The 19,584-nt window shown below is 50.9% G+C and overlaps 1 protein-coding gene across 4 annotated transcripts in view; it reads right to left on the reverse strand.

The window, feature by feature from the left end:
• The window catches only part of SLC66A2 (solute carrier family 66 member 2), a 74,123-nt gene that overhangs the window by 43,980 nt on the left and 10,559 nt on the right, over window positions 1-19,584 (reverse strand). For 2 of the 4 annotated variants that reach the window (XM_087439383.1, XM_087439382.1), the window contains one exon: window positions 13,871-14,032. The exons of 1 other annotated variant lie outside the window; for it this stretch is intronic. In XM_087439383.1, the coding sequence (XP_087295509.1) occupies window positions 13,871-14,032 (162 nt within the window). The remainder of the gene's footprint in view (window positions 1-13,870; window positions 14,033-19,584) is intronic. One more of the 4 variants, XM_087439384.1, reaches the window with a different exon arrangement.

Consider the following 19,584-nt stretch of genomic DNA (forward strand, 5'->3'; position numbering starts at 1 on the left):
GCTGAGGGAGCTCCGTCTCAGATGCATCCAGCTCTTCCTGCTCCTCAGTCTGCTCAGAGGACTGCCAATTAACCATGAGCACATCCCTTAAGCCGCCTGATTATTTAAATGTGGAGAAACCCCTGTGCGTCTGTCTGAAGGACGCTTGGCCCTGGATTCACAGGGATTCCATCCTCACCACCAGCCCTCCAAGTGTCACGTTCAGTCCAATCACTGCTGGACTAAGAAGCAATTTTACCTTCTGGGAATGTGCACAGGGAGCCTGCCCGAGGAGACTGTGTCCTTGTGGGCAGGAAGATTGTATTTTTATGCTCAAAATGAGCATGCAAGAGCTTTGGTCTCTTACGTATCTGGGGGGAGTCAGCTCGTGAAGGGGCAAACTATGAATCCAGCCTGACCGTCTCTACACCGCCCCTCTCACTGAACACACCTGCTCCACCGGGCCCCCCACAAGGCGTCTGTCTTTCCTTGGGGGCGGGACAACCTCAGAGCCCCAGGTCTGAGGGCACCTGCTGGCCTCCCCTCCCTGAGGCAGGAGGAGGGGGCGGGTTGGAGAAGCCTTCTCAGGGACAGATTCTCATCGACACCCATCAAGCGTGGTCCCGGAAGGCAAAGAGGCTATTTTCCTCTGGAATTCAAGTCAGTTCTCCTCCGACTGAAGGAGTGGGTCCCCTCAGCTCAGATGGTCATCCTGACAGTGGGAGCACAGCTGGCAGAGCTGACCACTGCTGGCCCTGGGTCACCGCAGGAACCTGCCCTGTGGGTGAAATACAACGTAGAAGGAACACTCGGGCTCCTTGTTCCTTCTGCTGACCCCCAAACTCGTGACTTTTCCCAAGGAGCAAACGCTAGTCCCTCCTCCTAACCTCACTCTTTCCTCCCTCACCAGGGAGTCCTCTACCACCAGGGCCCTCTCTCCACCCACAGCCCGGCAGACCTGGCCACAGGCAGGTGGGTGTCTACCCAAAGGGACAGCCAGGGTCCCCTGCCTTGGCCACCCACAGTTAACAAGTGGTCTGGGCATGAGACACTCTGGTGCTGGGGGCCTGGCCGGCCCCCACCAGTCACTGACCCTGTGCCAGCAACCAGCACTCAGCTCACACCCGGCCTCTTGTCCCCCCATGCCATGAGGTCACCCCCATTAACCGCAGGAGAACGGGGCCCACAAGCTCAGGCCACAGAGCCCCCACACCCCACGGCATCCTCTGGGGTCATCACTGATCACCTTCATCTAAACGGACGCAGAGGCCACGCAGCAGGGCTGGCCACGCCTGACACTCCTTGGGGTGCCGAGACCCAGGACAGTCCAGGCCCACGAAGGTTCGCGATAATCGGTTGGCTGACAGGCTGGTGCCGCATCTGGGGACCGTTCGTTCCTGCACCCCACCCCCACCCCCCGCCTCTCCCAGCTGTAGCTGTCGAGGTCTCTCCTGTATCCAGCAGGCACGTCTGCAGGTGCTCGGCCCGCCCCCCAGAGGGCTCCTTACATCAGCGCCTTGAACCCCACACAACTCAAATATGGGGGATACTGAGGCAGAGCCACTCGGCTGAAGGGATGCACAAGATCTGAACCCAGATCCTCGTGCAACGCTGCCTCCCCCATCCAAAGACGAGAGAACAGGGCGTGGAGGCCAATGGACGGCACCCCGCCAGACATGTGACCTTCAGATGTGCCTGTGACTTTGAGACAGGCTGTGTGACACTGAGACAAGGGCTACCGTCCCTGAGCCTCAGGATGGCAGTGCCCGCCCTGCCACCAGCAGGCCCTGTGCAGGCTACACTGTCAGATCATTGAGACAACTACATGAAAACTAGGATCATGTGACTAGATGGGGACACGAGCCCCAATGGTGGCACAGGGTACGTGCAGGGAACATGCACCACCCACCCCCCGAAAACCAAAGCTCCTCCAGGGCCCCCAGTGACTGTCCTAAAAGAGCATTCCCACCTAAAATGGAGCATTTATTGTATGTGAAGTACACCTCCACAGAGCTGATTCAAAAACATACAACCGCTCACCAATCGCAACGTAACAACTTCTTCCTTCTCTCAAATGTGAGGTCATGTTTCAAAGAGAAAAGGAGGCTGTTGGCAACTGAGTTCCCACTGACCAGCCTGAGGGGACGCGGGCAGCCGCTTCTCTGACCGTCACCTCAGGCAGGAACGTGATGGACGGCCGAGGGGGTCTGTCTTCTGTTACAAGATCCTATTGTCTTGTTATGAGATCTTGTCATCTCTGTTGGATGCTGTGGAAAGCCAGCACGCTGCCAACACCGCCCGAGGGTCGGGTGCCACGGTGGCCGGGGCACCTCCCAACACCCCTCGGGCCTCATGGTGCCAGAGGGCCTGGGCCGGGTGGAAAGAGAGGCCCAGGTCCAGCCCCAGCTCAGCCCCAGCCGCCCTGGGGGGAACAACATGCCCCAGCTCTGCGGGCCTGTCCGCTAGAAGAGGAACAAGTCCGTGCTGGTAAACCGAGGACTGCATCAAGGGGCAGGAATGACAGAGACCCCGGCCCACCTGCCTGCCCGACGGTCTGGGAGCAGGAGATCCTGGCCACACAGGTCGTTTCCTGGCCGGCTCATCCTGAGACCCCCACTAAGGACAGAACAGTTATGTAAACGCTCGGGCAGCTCTGCAGATTACACTCAACTCCAGACCGCGGAAGCCCACAAGCGCCCCCGTGTGGCCTGTCCCCATCAGTTCAGGCGTGGTCCCTCCTGCTCCCCGAGAAGCAGGAGGGTGACAAATGATGGCCCCACTCTGAGGTCCAGGCCCTGGGGACCCTGCTGGCGGAGGACGGGGTGGGCTCCCTCCCCAGTGGCAGCTTCGCAGTGGCCACGACGATGACCAAAAGCCTCAGAGAAAGTGGCATGAGCCCCACAGCCCACGACACACAAGGCCGTGGGGCTTCTCCACACCCCACTTCCAGGGACAGCCGTTCCCAGAAGATCCCCACGCACCCCAAGAGGCACAGAGAGTGCTGAGGGCTCTCCCGGAAGCTGCCAGTGCTGGACCCCGGGCTCCTGCCCTGACCCGCCCACGCTGCCCCCTGCCCCCAGGGGAAGCTGTGAATGCTGAGGGGCCGTCCTGACAAGGCCACTACTCCAGGGAAAGGGGTGGGGCCACAGACCAGGTCCATGATGAGGCAGGGCCAGCGAGGGGCCAAGTTCTTGGATGAGCTGAGGCTGGTCTCGGGACTGGGACCAGTAACTAGGACAGGACACCCTGATGACCGCGTGGCAGCAGCTCCCTCTCAAGTAGGGTCACTCCTGAGGGAGGAGAAGGACAGGTTCCAAGGGCCTCCTAGGGCTGCTGCAGCGACCGCGTGCCTTCTGTGACATGAGACAACGGTGCAGGAGGGGCCCTGTTCCAGAGCGTGAGCCCAGCCTGCCTCCCCGACCCCACATCTCGTCTGTCAGCCTGCGGATGTGGAGGGCAATTCACCACAAAATGCTACAGTCGATCTTGATGGCCTGGACCCACTGACCCGAGAACCACAGAGGCAGGACCATCTCCCTGTACGCCCTGGGGTAGCCCACACCCACCCTGACCCTACGCGCACTCAGCATGCAAGGCCCCTAAGGGAGCTAACTCCAGACCACGAGGAATCCAGGGCATTCCAGGTGGGGAGGCGCCAGCAGCAGGGAAAAGCCAAGACCACTCCTCCACGGAAAGGGCAGGGTGCCGGGGCAGGGAGGGAGGTTGCGTCTGCAGTGATTCGAAGAGATGTCACATCAGACCCTCCAGGGAGGGCGGCCCCCTCCCCCACACGGCGACACAGACCCCAGCACTCAGCCCTCCCAGGCGACAGCAACAGTGCAGCGCTTCATGCTCCCATCTCTGCATTTGTGAACCAACAGGGAGACGGGAGCCTGCAAACCTCCCAGTCAGGCAATCCGGCCACAGCATCAAAAGACCCGCCCGGCGGAGAGAGGACATCAGAGCAGATGGCTCCTCACGCTGGGCCTGTTAGCCCAGAAACCGTCAGTCACCACAGCAACAGCCAGGAAAGTGTCAGCTGTCAGAACCAAAGGAAAAACTACGTTTCCAACCCCGAGACCCGGTTCAGACGCACGCTGACACAGCAGTGCCCCTCCTTGAGGAGCAGCTCGTCCCACAGGGGCCGCAGGCCGACTGACCAGCGTCGGCCCTGAGCCTCCAGCAAGGCGAGGGGGCGCACATGCCGAGTGTGGGACACACACCTGATTCCAAAGGCTTCATGCGAAAAAGACAACAGAAAATATCCCTTTAATAATCACTATAGAGGTTACGTGCTGAGATGATAATATTTTGGTAAAGAGTACACCGTTATTAATTTTGCTAGTTTCTTTTCACTTTTCTAATCTGCTACTCAGAAACTTTAAATTACACAGCGGCTCCCTTTCTGGTTGGCACTGCGTTTCACTGGGCAGCGCTGTCCGGCATTTTACTCGGCCCAGGCCAGCCCAGCCGGGGGTTGTCTGCCCAGGTCACCTGGGATTCGGAGGCCACCACACTCTGTCACCCTGAGGGCCCTGGGCTGGACCAGATTCAGAGCAGAGTCAACGGCCCCCAGGCTTATAGGCTATGCGCACCATTGAGGCCTGGGGGCAGCTGTCGTGTGGAGAGCAGGAACAAGGTGGGAGCAGAGGGGCTTTGCTCCTGTGTGTGAAGCCCAGCGTCGCCTCCGCCACAGCAGGGCCCCACCGCCCCACCTGCAGGAACACGGGCTCCACACGGTGCCAGGTTCTGCCCTGGGTTCTACCCAGGTGTGAGGGGCGGGTGGGGGTGGGGGACACAGCAGTCAGCCCCAGGCCCTGTGGCCAACAAGTGGACGGGAGGCTCAGACGTCTCCCTTGGACTCCTATGGAGAGGAGGGCACAGCAAGGGGCGGCAGTGATGTCCAGGCAGAGTGGGGACACAGCCTGCGCCTGTGGTGAGAGCCAACCCCACCAGAGGGGGCGGGGCTCCCAAGGGTGACGGGAACAGACACGCAGAGGGCTCATGGGTGGAGATGGGGCATTAACGCAGGCTCCGGGGCCCCAGCCTGCCACCTACTGCTGCGTGGCCTCCTGCCTAGTGACCCAACCTCTCTGTGTCTCAGTTTCCATATCTGTAAAATGGAGTTAATCATAGCACCCTCTGCATAGGCCGACGTGAGAATTAAATTAGTAATTTCACATAAAAGACTTAAAACAGGGCCTGGCACATATTGATGCTCAACGTCAGCTATGTTTAAAAACAAAGTCCACATGGCTGGGGGCCACGTTGCCTCTTCCCCACCCCCCATGGCTGACTCCACCTGCCACAGCTCCATCGATGACAGTGACGCTGCACCACTTCTCTGGGGCCTACCAAAGTTCACGTGGCTGGGGGACATGTCGCCTCTTTCCCCCACCATGGCTGACTCCGCCTGCCACAGCTCCATCAACGATAGTGACGCTGCACCACTTCTCTGGGGCCTAGCGAGCCGGCAGGGTACCCACGTCATCACTGGTTTCTGGTGAAGAGAACCAAACCCAAGGAGGCCGGGACCAAGCCAGGCCCCTTCCCGCCACTCGGGCTCCACCCTCCCACCTGGTGGCCCCCCCGGGCCCCAGCGCTGTTCACCATGCTCGCCTCACAACCTGCAAAAGCACCCCCTTCCCACTAGTAGGGTCCAGGCTGCTGGGTGGGGCTGCTTCCTGGGCCAGGCAGAGGCTGCACTGACACACCTGGACCACCTCGAAGTGGCGGAAGGTAGGGAGGCGCCCCAGGAATGAAGGCACCTCTGCAGGATGCGGGGACCCACCTGCAGGCTCAGCAGACATGGGTTTATTCGGAGTCAAGAGCAGGAAGCCACACATCCCTGCTGCCGTCATTAAACACAGGAACACAATGAAAGCCTGCGGAGGAACGGGATCTGGTTCAAGGTGCCTCCCCAGAGGCAGGTGTTTGTCAGCAGTGGAGATGGGCAGCACCGGAATGGCCCCACGCCGCCCCCACAGGAGGCGCTGGGAACACAAATGCAGCCCGGGGAACCTCAGACTAGCTGCCTGGGGCCTCCAGAACCACTGGTCTGGAATTGATCCCCGGGATCCACGGACCAGACCCTCCACGCTGGAGGAGCCTGAAGACCACCAAACACGAGGGTGACTCCGACAGGATCCTGTCTCACGTCACTGAGAAACCGGGCGGGACGTGGGGTCGATGGCAGGGACGTGTCAGGGCTAATCGGACGGGGCAGTCGATCGGGGCCAGTGCAGCGTGGTCACAGACCTGCAGGTCCCTGTTTTTAGGACCCAGACACTAGAGCATCAGGGTGCCATCAAGGGTCCACTCAGCGGCTTATTCTCAAATAGTTCAAGAACAAAACTGGACTGCAGTCCCGCCTTAACTGTGTGATGGTTCCCACAATTTTTTTAAAGATGTAAAAATCAACTCTCCATGAAAACAAAACAAATATCCCATTCCCTCAAAAGCCTGGTTCAAACTAAAGCACAGCTTTTATCACATGGCTTCTGTTGGGCAGCCCCACACGCCTCCAGGCAGGTTGACTTATTTATTTGACTCCGCTAAGAGCCCACTGACCCCGTCCTGGGACATGGCCCTGACCTCCAGCCCCACATCCAAAAAGGAAGCAGGGATGCCAGTCCTACAGGTGTGGGCGCTGTGGGGTCCATCTGAGAAAGCCCAGGGTAGGGGCTCGGTGGCGTCCAGGGGCAAGAGGGGCTGACCTGCAGGAAGCTGTGGCCTGGGAGCCAGCAGACACCCACTAGGGGAGGGGGCCCAAGGCCTACACAGCCCTCCCGCTTCACGTGATCCTGACGATCTGGATGCAGAATGAGTATGAGTGCCCTTCTCAGCCTCCACAGCCTGGGCTCACTTTACTGACCCACCTTCAGTCCCGTCCACCCCCAACATCACCCTTGCCCAAGGCAGGCAGGCACAGCATAACAAGAGGCCACTGCTACAGCCAGAGGAGCAGAGACCCAGACAATGGTCCCCACCCCAGCCCAGCCCAGCACACTGTGCAGGACTGACCAGTGAGAAGGGACATGACCCTTCACTCAAAAATGCTGCCAGAGGGTGAGTCCACTATGTCCCTGTGGCTGCCAGAGGGTGAGTCCATCGTGTCCCCACGGCTGCCCAACTCAGAGAGGTGAGTCCCTCATGTCCTGTAGCTGCCCCAGGCAGGGAGGTGAGCTCCATTATGGGTTTTGTGGTTGGTGAGTCTTTCTGGCTCCTCTGAATTGCAGGAGCCTTTTTCTCTCCCTATCACATCTCAGGCCCTTGCTGCTAGTTTCTGCTGAGTGGGGCACCCCAATGGACCATGAGAGAGGCCAGCGGCTGGGGCACTGTGTTCCTTGCTCTGCTGTTCTGCCCAGCAAGCTGGGTGACTCTGGCTGACAGAACCACAGACAAGCTTGAACAGCTTCTGTGTGGCTCGTGACAACCACACAGGGTTGGACTCGGCAGAAAGTGCACCAGAACGGCCTCGGCGCAGGGGGTCTGAGGGAAATAGTTTTTCCCCAAATCAAAATAGCACTTTCACTAAAATTAAAGTTTTAAGCTACTTCTAAAAACTTAACGGAGGACGTAGCCGTCTGTTCCGGTGAACACCCTACGGTATCAGCCACCTGACACCAAACCAATAGGAAAACATGAGGCCCGAGTCCCTCTGTCACTGCAGCTGCAAACAGAAACAGAAAAGCCCGTTGCTCTCCTGGCCTGAAAATCCTCCATCACTCTGGCCGCCAGGGTCTCTCAGAGGGGTTAACTACAGAGGGGGACAGGCGCTTCCAGAATGGGGGCATGAGGGTCTCTGCAGACCTCTCCCCAGCAAAACAACCACCAACGGCTGTGCGTCATCAAAAACAGCCATTTAAAGCTTCTGGGAAGTGTGCGAAGGGCATACAGCAATGGAGAAACATCTGTTTAAGAAAAGAGCACTTGAGACATGACCTGCTGCCCCCTACCCTAAGTGAAGCGCCACTCCAGGGGGGGTGGCCGGGAAGATGGGCCCCGCCCCAGCTCCCAGTCCAGGCAATGGCTTCTCCCAGGAGGTGCAGGCCCCCAGCACGTCTCATCCCCCTGCTCAGCTCCTGCTCTATTCCAGGCAAGAGAGGCCAAGAAGTAGGGGCTCCCTCCCCCCACCCGGCCCCCACCCGCAGGACAAATCTCACCCCAGGTGCACAACACCGCTTCTGCCTTAGCTTGTTCTTAGGGTGGAGGCTCCACACCAGGAGGGGAAGCCAAGAACACCAGGGGCTGCAACCCCCAGTGCCTGCCTTAAGGCAGTGGTCTCACTCCAAGAAAGGCCACTGCTGCCCCTGCCACCAGCTCCGGAGCAAGGGTTCAGAGGTTCTGCCCTGGAAGTGGGGGCACAAAAACAGAGAGCTCTGTAGTGCTCCCCAAAGGGGGAACTGTCCTGGAACAGAGCACGGCACTGACTAAAACAATGGAGAATTTGGTGATCGAGCAATTAAGAGGAAGCTGGCAGCTCTGTGATGAAGAGGAAGCTGGCAGCTCTGTGATGAAGAGGAAGCTGGCAGCTCCATGATACCAACAAGCTAAACGGCAGAACTGCTCAGAGTTTATCAGAGAGACACAGCTAAGAAGAGACCTCCCAGGGACACAGCAATTGTCAGACTAGCCTGAGACACCCTTGCCTGACTTTAACTGGATCACACCTTGGAGCAGCCCTTGCCCCAGGGTGCTGTCAAAACCAACAGAGCAATCAGCTAGCAATTAGTGGAGGCCCACAGGTGAGTATGATGCCATTGGTGACAGACCACCCAGAAGCTTGACAGGGGAATCAAGAAGAGTGAAAGACAGCTGGAACCACAGCCCTGCCTGGGAGGACAGGCTCAGAGACTGCACAGTCTAGCCAAGTCACTAAACATATAAACAAGTAAACAGGCCCCCCAACCAGGGTGGGGGATCAGTATCCAGGGCTGCTACAATATTTTAGCTAAAAAGATCCAGTTTTCAACAAAATATTTGGGAAAATGCAAAGAAACAGGAAAGTGGCCCATATACAGAAGAAAAGAAAAAAGAAACAAATTGCTTTTGAAGGAGCACAGCCATTTGACTTGGCAGAAAAGACTTCAAAGAGCTATTATAAATATGTTTAAAGAACTAAAGGAAATGATACATAAAGAATTAAAGGAAGATATGGTGACACCTCATCAAATAGAGAACATCAATAAAGGACAGAAATTATTTAAAAAAAAGAAAAAGAGAGAGAAAACCAAATGAAAATTCTGGAATTGCCAAGTACAATTACTGAAATAAAAATTCACTATAGGGGCCCAACAATACATTTTCGCAAGCAGAAGAATCAGTGAACTTGCAGATAGATTAATAAAGATTATGCAATCTGAGGAATGAGAAAATAGAATTAAGAAAAATGAACAGAGGGCCGGCCCTGTGGCTTGGTGGTTAAGTGCGCGCGCTGCGATGCTGGCGGCCCGGGTTCGGATCCCGGGTGCGCATCGAGGCACCACTTCTCCGTTCATCCTGAGGCCGAGTCCCACATGCAGCAACTAGAAGGATGTGCAGCTACGACACACAACTATCCACTGGGGCTTTGGGGGGAAAAAATAAAATAAATAAAATCTTAAAAAAAAAAAAAAAAAAAAATGAACAGAGCCTCAGAGAAATGTGGAACAATATTAAGTGCACCAATATATGCATGATGGGTGTACTGAAGGAGACGAGAGAGAGAAAGGAAGAGGAAAAACAGCCAAAGAAGTAATTAATGAAAACTTCCCAAATTTGATGAAAATATTGATCTGCACACCCAAGAAGCTCAACAAACTCCAAAAAGGATAAAAACAAAGAGATCCCTACTCTCACACATTACCATCTAAATGTTGAAGGCTGAAGAAAAAGACAAAATCTTGAAATTGGCAAGAGAAAAATGACATACTCGAAATGCTGAAAAGAAAATAAACTGTCAACCAAGATTCTTACATCCAGAAAAACTTTTTTTTAAAACAAGGGCACAATAAAGACATTCCCAGATAAACAAGAACTAGGAGAATTCATTGTCAGCAGTCCCACCTTATGGGAAACACTAAAAATAAGTTCTTCATGCTGAAAGCAGGGGACATCACGCAGTAATTCTAACCCACGTGAGAAAAACAAAGAGTGTAGGTAAAGGTAATTAGGTAGGTAATTGCAAAAGACAATATAAGTGCTTATTTCTTCTCCTTTCCTCTCAACTGATTAAAAAATTAAGTTAGTATAAATCTGAAGTCGATTCTGGTAAGATGCATATTACAAGCCTTAGAGCAACTACTAAGAAAATAATAAATATACATAGTTAAAAAGATGTTAGCGCCAGCGCTGATGGTGTAGTGGTTGAAGTTCAGCACCCTCTGCTCTAGTGGCCCAGATTCAGCTCCTGGTTGCGGAACCACACCACCTGTCTGTCAGTTGCCATGTTGTGGTGGCGGCTCACACAGAAGAACAAGAAGGACTTATAAATAGAATATACAACTAGAAACTGGGGCTTTGAGCAGGGGAAAAAAAAGAAAAGAAAAGAAAGGAAGATTGGCAACAAATGTTAGCTCAGGCTGAATCTTTAAAAAAAAAAAGATCATTAAAAGAATTAAAATATTATGCTAGAAAAGATTTGCTTAATACAAAAGAAAGCAGTAAAGGAGGAACAGTTGGGGGAAAGAAGACATGAGGACGTATAGAAAACAAAACATCAAATGGCAGATGTAAACCAAGCATCCTAATTACATTAAATATGAATGAATTCAACAATCCAAATGGCAGAATTGGCAGAACGAATTTTTTTTTAAAAGACTCTCTATATGCTATCTACAAAAAACACAGTTTAGATTCAAAAATACAAATAAGTTAAAAGTAAAAGAATGGAGGGGCTGGCCCAGTGGCACAGCGGTTAAGTTTGCACACTCCGTTTTGGTGGCCCAGGGTTCACCAGTTCAGATCCCGGGCGAGGACCTACACACCACTCATCAAGCCATGCTGTGGTAGGTGTACCGCATACAAAATAGAGGAAGACTGGCACAGATGTTAGCTCAGAGCCAATCTTCCTCACTCAAAAAAAAGGTAAAAGAATGTAAAAATATATACCATACAAACAGCAACCACAATGGATCTGCAGTAGCTATACTAATATCAGAAAAAATAGACTTTAAAGCAAACAAATATTACTAGAAATACGGGAAATTTTAAACAGTAAAAGGCTCAATCTATCGGTAAGATAAAACTATAAATATATACGCATCTAACAACAGTGCCCCAAAATACAGGAAGCAAAAACTCACAGACATGAAAAGAGAAACAAATAATTCAAAAATAGTTGGAGATTTCAAAACACACTCTTAGTAACGGACATAATAATTAGAGGGATCAGGAACAGGAAGACTCGAACAAGGCTGTAAAACCTAAGAGACACCCATCCCCTCTACTTGACAAAAGCACATACACACCTTCCTCAACAGCACACGGAACACTCTCGCGGAGAGACCATCTGCTAGGCCTCAATTTAAAATGACTGGAATAATAAAAAATATGTTCCCAAAACTACAATGGAATTAAATTAGAAATCAATAACAGACGGAAATTTGGAGAATTCACAAATATGTGGAAATTAAACAAAACACTCGTAAATAACAAGTGAGTCAAAGAAGAAATCTTGAAGGAAATTAGAAAATATTTTAAGATCAACAGAAATAAAAACACATACCAAAACTTATAGGATGCAGCTAAAGCATTCTTTAGAAAGAAGTTATGGCTGTAAATGTCATATGAAAAAAGAAGAAAGAAAAAAATCTCAAATCAATAACCTAAACTTCCACCTTAAGAAACTAGAAAAAGAGCAAACTAAACCCAAAGGGAGCAGAAGGAAAGAAACAGTAAATACTACAGTGGAAAAAACTAGAAAATAGAAAGAAAATCAATGAAACCAAAAGTTGATTCTTTGAAAAAATTCAATAAAATTGACAAACTTTTAGCTAGAATGACCAAAAGATAAAGGAGAGAGAGAGGAGACTCAAAAAGAGAAAGAGGGACTATTTCTACCAACCTTACAGAAATAAAAAGGATTACAAGAGAATACTGAGAACAACTGTATGCCAACAAATCAGATAACAGAGTAAATGGACAAATTCCAAGAAAGAAACTATGAAAACTAACTCAGGAAAAAATAGAAAATCTGAGTAGACTTATAACAAGAGATTGAATTCATAATTTTAAAACCCCACAAAGAAAAGCCCCGCCTAGATGGCTTCACTCGATAATGCTACTAAACGTTTAAAGAACTGATAAACTTGCAATGAGTAGTTGGTCAGGCCTAGAGATCTAATGCACAATACAGTGAATATAGACAACAAATATTGTATCATAACCAGCAAACCTGCTAAAAGACTACAACTATTCCAACCACTACAAAGAAATGGTAATTACGTAACATGATAGTGGTGCTAATTATTGCTACAATGGCAATCATATGATAATACATAAATGTACCAAATTAACATGCTGTACATCTTAAATTTATACAATGTCGTATGTCAAATATATTTTAGGTAATTTTTTTTAATTAATAAAGAATTTATACCAATCCTACACAAACTCTTCAAAAAAAAATAGAGGAGGAGGGTATAAGGCCGGTACTATCCTGATACTAAAACCAAAGTCATCACAAGAAAAAAAAAAGACCAATATCTCTTACAAACATAGACACAAAAATCCTCAACATAATACCAGCAAACAGAACCTAGCAACTTATAAAAAGTATTATACATCAAGGGGCCGGCCCCGTGGCTTAGCGGTTAAGTGCGCACGCTCTGCTACTGGCGGCCCGGGGTTCGGATCCTGGGCGCACACCGATGCACCCCTTCTTCGGCCTCACCATGGCTGCGTCCCACATACAGCAACTAGAAGGATGTGCAACTATGACATACAAGTATCTACTGGGGCTTTGGGGAAAAAAGAAAAAAGGAGGAGGATTGGCAATAGATGTTAGCTCAGAGCCGGTCTTCCTCAGCAAAAAGAGGAGGATTAGCACGGATGTTAGCTCAGGGCTGATCTTCCTCACACAAAAAAAATAAAAATAAAAATAAATAAAAACAAAGTATTATACATCATGATCAAATGGGATTTATCCCAAGAATGCAAGGTTGGTTCAACATACAAAATCAATCCATGTAATACACCGTGATAATAAAGGATAAAAATCACACAATCAGAGAAGCTTTGACAAACGTTAACATCCTCTCACAATGAAAACACTCCACAAACTCAGAAGAGGAGGACGCTTGCCTAACCTAATAAAGGGCATCATGTAAAACCCCGCTGACACCATACTAACGGTGAAGACGAAATGCCTTCTCGCTGATCAGGAACGGGACAAGCACGTCCTCTCTCCACTTCTAGCCAAGAAAGAGAAATAAAGGATTGGAAAGGAAGAAGTAAAACCATCTCTATTTGCAGACGACATCATCTTGCACATAGAAAACCCTCAAGTACCCACTGAGCAGCTACTAGACCTAATAAATGAGTCAGCAAAGTTGAAGGATACAAGATCAGTGTGCAAAAATCAATTTTATTTCTATAAAGTAGCAATGAACAATCCAAAATGAAATTAAGAAAACAATCTCATTTACCATAGCATCAAAAAGAACAGAATACTTTGGGATAAATTTAACAAAAGAATCACAAAACTTGTACAATGATAATTTCTCTTTCTTTCCTTCCTTCTTTCTTTCTGCCTCTCTCTCTCTCTCTCTCTCACACACACACACACACACACACACACACACACACAGAAAATGGGCAGGCTTCTAGGAACTACTTCATGCTTGAAAAGAGCAGGCTGTGGGTTGGTTAGTTTGCTGGAGACGGGGCCACGCTTGGTAAAACGACTCACATGCATGCTCAAGAAGCGCACAGATGGAAGTGATGACAGCGGGAACGAAGCTGCAGAGAACAAAATGGAGCGAGTGTTCTGGGGGCGCCTCGTGCAGCGTGTACATACCCAGACAGGACCGCCTGGGCGGGGCTCTGAGCTCTTCATTCTTATTATCTGCAGCTACATTTAAGAGAGAGAAACAGAAAGAAGGAGAGAAAAGACAAAAACAGACGGGTTTTAACTCTGGTAAGCAGCTGTGTCTCCCAGCCCTTTTTGCATTCTTTTAAAAAAACCATTGGAACACAAAGACCACAAGATTTTGGTTTCTGTGCATTAGGAAATCCACTTCTGAACTATTTTTCTCCAAACCAACCCTCTTCCAAAGTAAGTGCTTGAGGTAGGAGGAGAAAATTTGGGACCAAAAATGAAAAGTCACCACATTTCATTTAATTTCTAAGGTCCGAAGCAGCATCAAGCCCCCCAAGCATCTGCTCCACCGACAGAAGAGATCAGAGATGCTAGTTCTCCTTCCCCTGGAAATGCATCCGTGTGCAAGCTTTGGGGACAGTAATGTTGTCCCAGGGTCAGAACTCTTCAGAAGGCTGCCTGATCAACTCAGAGCACGCTGGAAGAAACTCCGGCTGTAGGAAAACTAGGTCAACACGCGCACTGGACCAGCACGTGGCCCTCGGGCAACACCGCGTCACAGTGAGCCAGTGAGCACGCCTGGGCAGCTGACCCTCCGTGACACAGCCAGGAGCACCCGACACAGCATGTGACGACTCTGTTCCGAGGTCCCTTGCTCCTCCCGCCAGCAGCCCACGCCACCTGAGACCTCCCTACTCTGCACTGCCCGGGACAGCAGCCCGGGGCCCTCAGAGACATGGCCAGAGCACCTCCAGGTGGGGTCTGGGAGTAAGGCAGTTAAACGAACAGTGCGGCAAGCAGAGGAGGGATCAAAGGGTGTGGGTCATCCGACCCAGGCAACGCAGACTCTACCCAACAATGGAAATGACGCAAGTAAACGGATTTGCTAAAAGCAAATGCCAGACCTGCTGCCTGGACTGGGGACAGCAGACGTTCACGGACGCCGCTTAGAGAGGAGGCCAGGGTTTTACAAACAACAGTGTGGTACCACAGACTCCCCTCCTCACCCAGCCCCCGCAGTACCACCTCCTGGGTCTTCTGGGTTCTGACTACCCAGTGGGCCAGATTTTCTCAGCTTTTTGCTTCTATTTCTTAGATTTAGACTAATTTCAACATTCATTGGCACCTCCTCTAAAGATCAAGGTCCCCAAAGAGGGAGGGAACGAGGGGGGGGGGATTCAGGAGAGATAGCTCGATTTAGCTCCTTGTGCAGTTCACATGCAAACATGCTCTGTTTCCCTTCTCATCTCCAGGCTTGATGATGCCAAAGCTGACGATCAGAACTTTACATGTGCTGAAGAGCAGGGCCCAGCCAGGACAGAAGCACAGGCGTGAGGGCGTGTGGTTGTGGCGTTACCTGGACATGAGCGAGCAGCAGGCTGGGACAGCAGGCATGTTCAGGGTGGGAAGAGTTATATCCCACATCAGTCAAACTACCCAAGGTTTCCTGGCTGGAAAGCAATATGATCAGATCTGTTTTAGAAAAACACCTTCGTGTAGGACAGACTGGAGGAGAGTGAGCTCTGAAGCTGAGAGACATTACAAATGTCTTCAACATCACATACTTCCACAAATCTGTACTGAACACTCCAGGCCAAGCACAAAGGTTCAAAAATGGCCCCGGCAACGTCTCCAGTCCCACGTCCTCCTCAGACCCTCACCACTCCCCATCAGGAGGTGGCAGCTATGTTCTCTCCCCTTGATTATGGGGAGCCTGTGCCCACTCCAGTCTACAAGAGTGATCCTGTGTGATTTCCAAGACTAGGTCTTTAAAAAGATACAGCTTCCACCCAGTTCTCTCTCAGACGCTCCCCTTGAAGCCCAGGCCACATGAGGAGGCCACGTGTGGATGTTCCAGCAGAGAGCCTGCTGAGGTCACAGCCAGCACCAACCACAAGACATGTGAGCGAGGAGGGAGCCAATGAGCGAGGACAAGTGAGTGAACGAGAGTGCGAGAGTGATCAAGCAGACGGCTGTCAGGCTGTCCCTACCAGGCTCTGCTCCAAGAGTGGATTCGTGAGCAAAAGTGTTGTCCTTTCAAGTCAACAAGTTTTGAGGTAACTTGCTGAGCAGCCAGAGACTGGAAAAACAGAGGATGAGGCAGAAGTCTCAGCACAAGCTACAACAGAGGAGCAGTAGCCGTTCTGGACGGCCAGGGCACAGGGCAGGGCCCGCAGGAGGGAAGGTGGTCAGATGGCAAGAGGCCAGACCATCAACTGTTTCCCCGGGCTTTTGGTCCTCATCACAACTTGAAACCCACGGCTGGAAGCACATGAAGAAAGGCTTGCACTAGAGAGACCATGTGGAGCAGCACGGGAGGGTAGGGAGGCGATGACGGTTGCAGGTGGGATGCAGGACGACCTGGGGACCAGGAGGAGGTATGATTACAGTGGTCCAGGCAAAACTGAGCAGACAACGAGGAGCGGAACCTGCGTCAGTGTCGGGGCAGGGGCAAGAGAATTACAGGGCTCATGTGACCTGACGTCCGAGGATCGACAGTCCCTTCAAAAATGCAGAATGGTTTGTGCATAATCATTTTCCCCTGGGGGCGGCGGGGTCCTCAGCTTTCATTCTCAGAATAGTATGTGACCCTCCCCACCCAACATGTTTTTACAGCTTTATTGAGATATAATTACATACTGTAAAAAACTCACCTTTTAAAGTGTACGATTCAGTAATTTTTAGTATATTCAGAGTTGTGCAACCACCACCACTATCTAATTTTAGAACACTTTCATCACCCCACAAAGAAACCCTGTACCCAGTGGCAGTCACTCCCCCTCCCCCACCTACCTCCCCAGCCAATTCTGTTCTGGAATGCTGAGAGTTGAGATTTGGGGCAAATGTCAGACGAATTCAACCACCTGACTTGGAGCCACAAACAATTTTCCTTCTCAAATAAAATGGAACAGCTGTGAGTCTGTTGGTGGCACACCCATAGAGGCACTATTCCTAACAACTGAAACGCAGTAATCTGACGGTCAGAACGTGTGATCCTGAGAACCCCCAACAAGAGAACTTCTCCGTTGCTGTCGGCGTCAGGCTCGTTCCCGAGGCTGCTGTGAGTAATGAGAGGCAGGTGCATATCCTGTTATTCTTAGGTCCTTGAGCAGCACGTGGAAGGAGATCAGAGCCACGACGAAGGGCTCTGCAAAGAGTCAAACTGGAAGTACCAGCATGCATGCCTGAAGTATTTCAACTACCAAAAATCTCCCTAGCTCCATCCCCCGAAAAAGCCAAAAGACAATCGCACTCCAACAGGCGTCCCAGTGTCCAGACTGTGGTCTCCAAACGCCATGTCCAGACACCAGAGCTCCTTGGAGAAATGGCTGATTAGAGGCTCAGGGCAGGAACCATAGATGGCGAGCACGGGGCACCCTGTCACACCAAGACCAGGGTTCTGAGAGACCACTCGTGTGTGTCAGGTCAGAAGCCAAATGAAGAGGCTCCTGCTGGCCAGAGAGGGGCAACGGGGGCTTCAACAAGGACAATAACGGCAATGAAGAGCAAGTCATCAAACACGTTGAATCCATCCTTCAGAGCAATGTGAACACAAACGTGGTCACCACTGCAAGATGCCAGGGAGCCAATTCTGAAAACCGGCAAAAAGAGAAAGAGGCCGCAGCTGCCTGCCCTCCCTCTATAATGGCACCCCGGATGACCAAATCGAGTTTGTGGGGAATCCTCTCTTCAGAGAAGCACTCCAGCTAACAGAGGGGCTAAGTCTGACCGTGCGAAGACACACCCACGCCCCGCAGCCCCAGTGATTCATGGGTCCAGGCACCGAGCACCCACTGCTGCCGGCATCCAAGCATTGGCAAGCTGACAATGCGTTCTCCTGGTGGACCACACCACAGTCCTGCAGAAAACACAAGAACCACACCTGGATCTGGTCAGACCTCTGAATCCCATTTTCTTTGTAAAGTGTTCTTTCACAGGCAAACCAGAGACAGAGAGATGTGAGCGACCACCACGGGTGCCATCAGCAGAAGGCAGATCGGGGCCACCTCCGCAGGGCTCCTCAAAGTGCAACCTGCAGGAGAGCCACTCAGCAGTCTTGTCAAAACGCAGGTCTGGTTCAGCGGTCTGCCTGAGGTGGAGACTCTGCATTTCTAACACGCTCTGGGGGCGCTGCTGCGGGTCCACCAACCACCAACCATTGACTAAGCACTGAGTGCACAGAGCAAACTATCTCGTTGCAGCAACAGACGAGTTTCAAGGAGGAAGGGGAGTCAGGGGGAACCTGTAGATTAAAAGACAAATCATCAACAACAACAACAAAAAGATGACCGACAACCACAGAGTGCGGCCTGATTCAAGGAAACAAACCTGCCAAAAGATCAGGAAATGGATGAGACGGCTGGAAACTCACATACAAATTGAGTATTTGATAATAAGGGATTATTAATTTTTCATGGGTGGTAATAGCATGGGCGTTCTGTTTTTTTAAAGTCTTTATCTTGTAAGATACACTAAAAACTATTTACAAATGGAATATGTCTAGGATTTGCTTCAAAATCCTGCAGGAAGAGGATGTGAACAGGGTCTGAGAAAACAGCTGGAGGTGGATGTGATCATATGCTGCTCTCCCTACTCTTGTGTATGTTTGAAATTCCCCACCATAAAAAGCGAAAAGGAAAAATACAGCACATATGAGACAGACCAAATTCACTCCTAATGCACAGTTACCCGGTGGGCACACATTAGCTTCTTTAGGCAATCTCTCCCCACAACACGCGGCCTCGGTGGGAAGAGGCATCATCCTCACTGGGGACACCATCCCACCGGGGCCCAGACCACCTGGGAGGTTGGGTCTCCTGCCCCGTGGAGGCCAGGAGCAGAAGGGGCACCCCACACCCAGCCTTACCCCCTAGAGCAGGGGCAGGGAGAAAACCTCCAGCGGAAAGAGACATTTTAAAAAGTTTGATCCTAATTTTGAAAATCATCCCTATTTTGTGACAGGAAACTGACATGAAAGAAAGAAAGAAAAACTGGGAAAGTGTGCCCAAATGTTCAAAGTGGTCACCTCTGGACAGTGGGATGGAAAATATTTTATTTTTACTTTGTATTCCTCCATCGTCCCCAAAATGGCTACAATGAGCGTGTGCTGCTCTTTATGACAAATTACATATTTGATTTTTTAAGTAACCGCTTTTTCTCCTTAATACTATTCATGTTTCTTTAACCTTAACTTTCAAGTTGAATTGGTGACCTTCAAAATTAAAAGCCTCCATAGAAGACAGCTGGAAAACATTTAAGCTTTTATCTTTTTAGACTGTCCATCCTATGAGAACACTGCAACATGGCTATTCAGAACTTTCTTCGTGCGTTACTGTACTGTGCACGGTCAGTTCGCAGGACCTCTGCCTCCTGAGGCCGGGCGTCCTCCCCAGAGCCTCAGCCGAGAACCCCCAGAAAGCAGAGGACAGCCTGCTTTCCACTCAGCTTACGGGATCGCATAGCTTTCCAGCCTCAACTGTTTGGTTTTTTCATACCCCCCACGAACTTCTGGCAGATGAGAGGAAACGAACCCACACATTTCACTAAAAGCTTCCCTTAGGGGTATGCTGGGACCTGTGTGTCCC

The sequence above is a fragment of the Ceratotherium simum genome, chromosome 14 (genome assembly GCF_057802395.1).
Source record: "Ceratotherium simum simum isolate JZ-2026a chromosome 14, ASM5780239v1, whole genome shotgun sequence".
NCBI classification, from domain to species: Eukaryota; Metazoa; Chordata; class Mammalia; order Perissodactyla; family Rhinocerotidae; genus Ceratotherium; species Ceratotherium simum.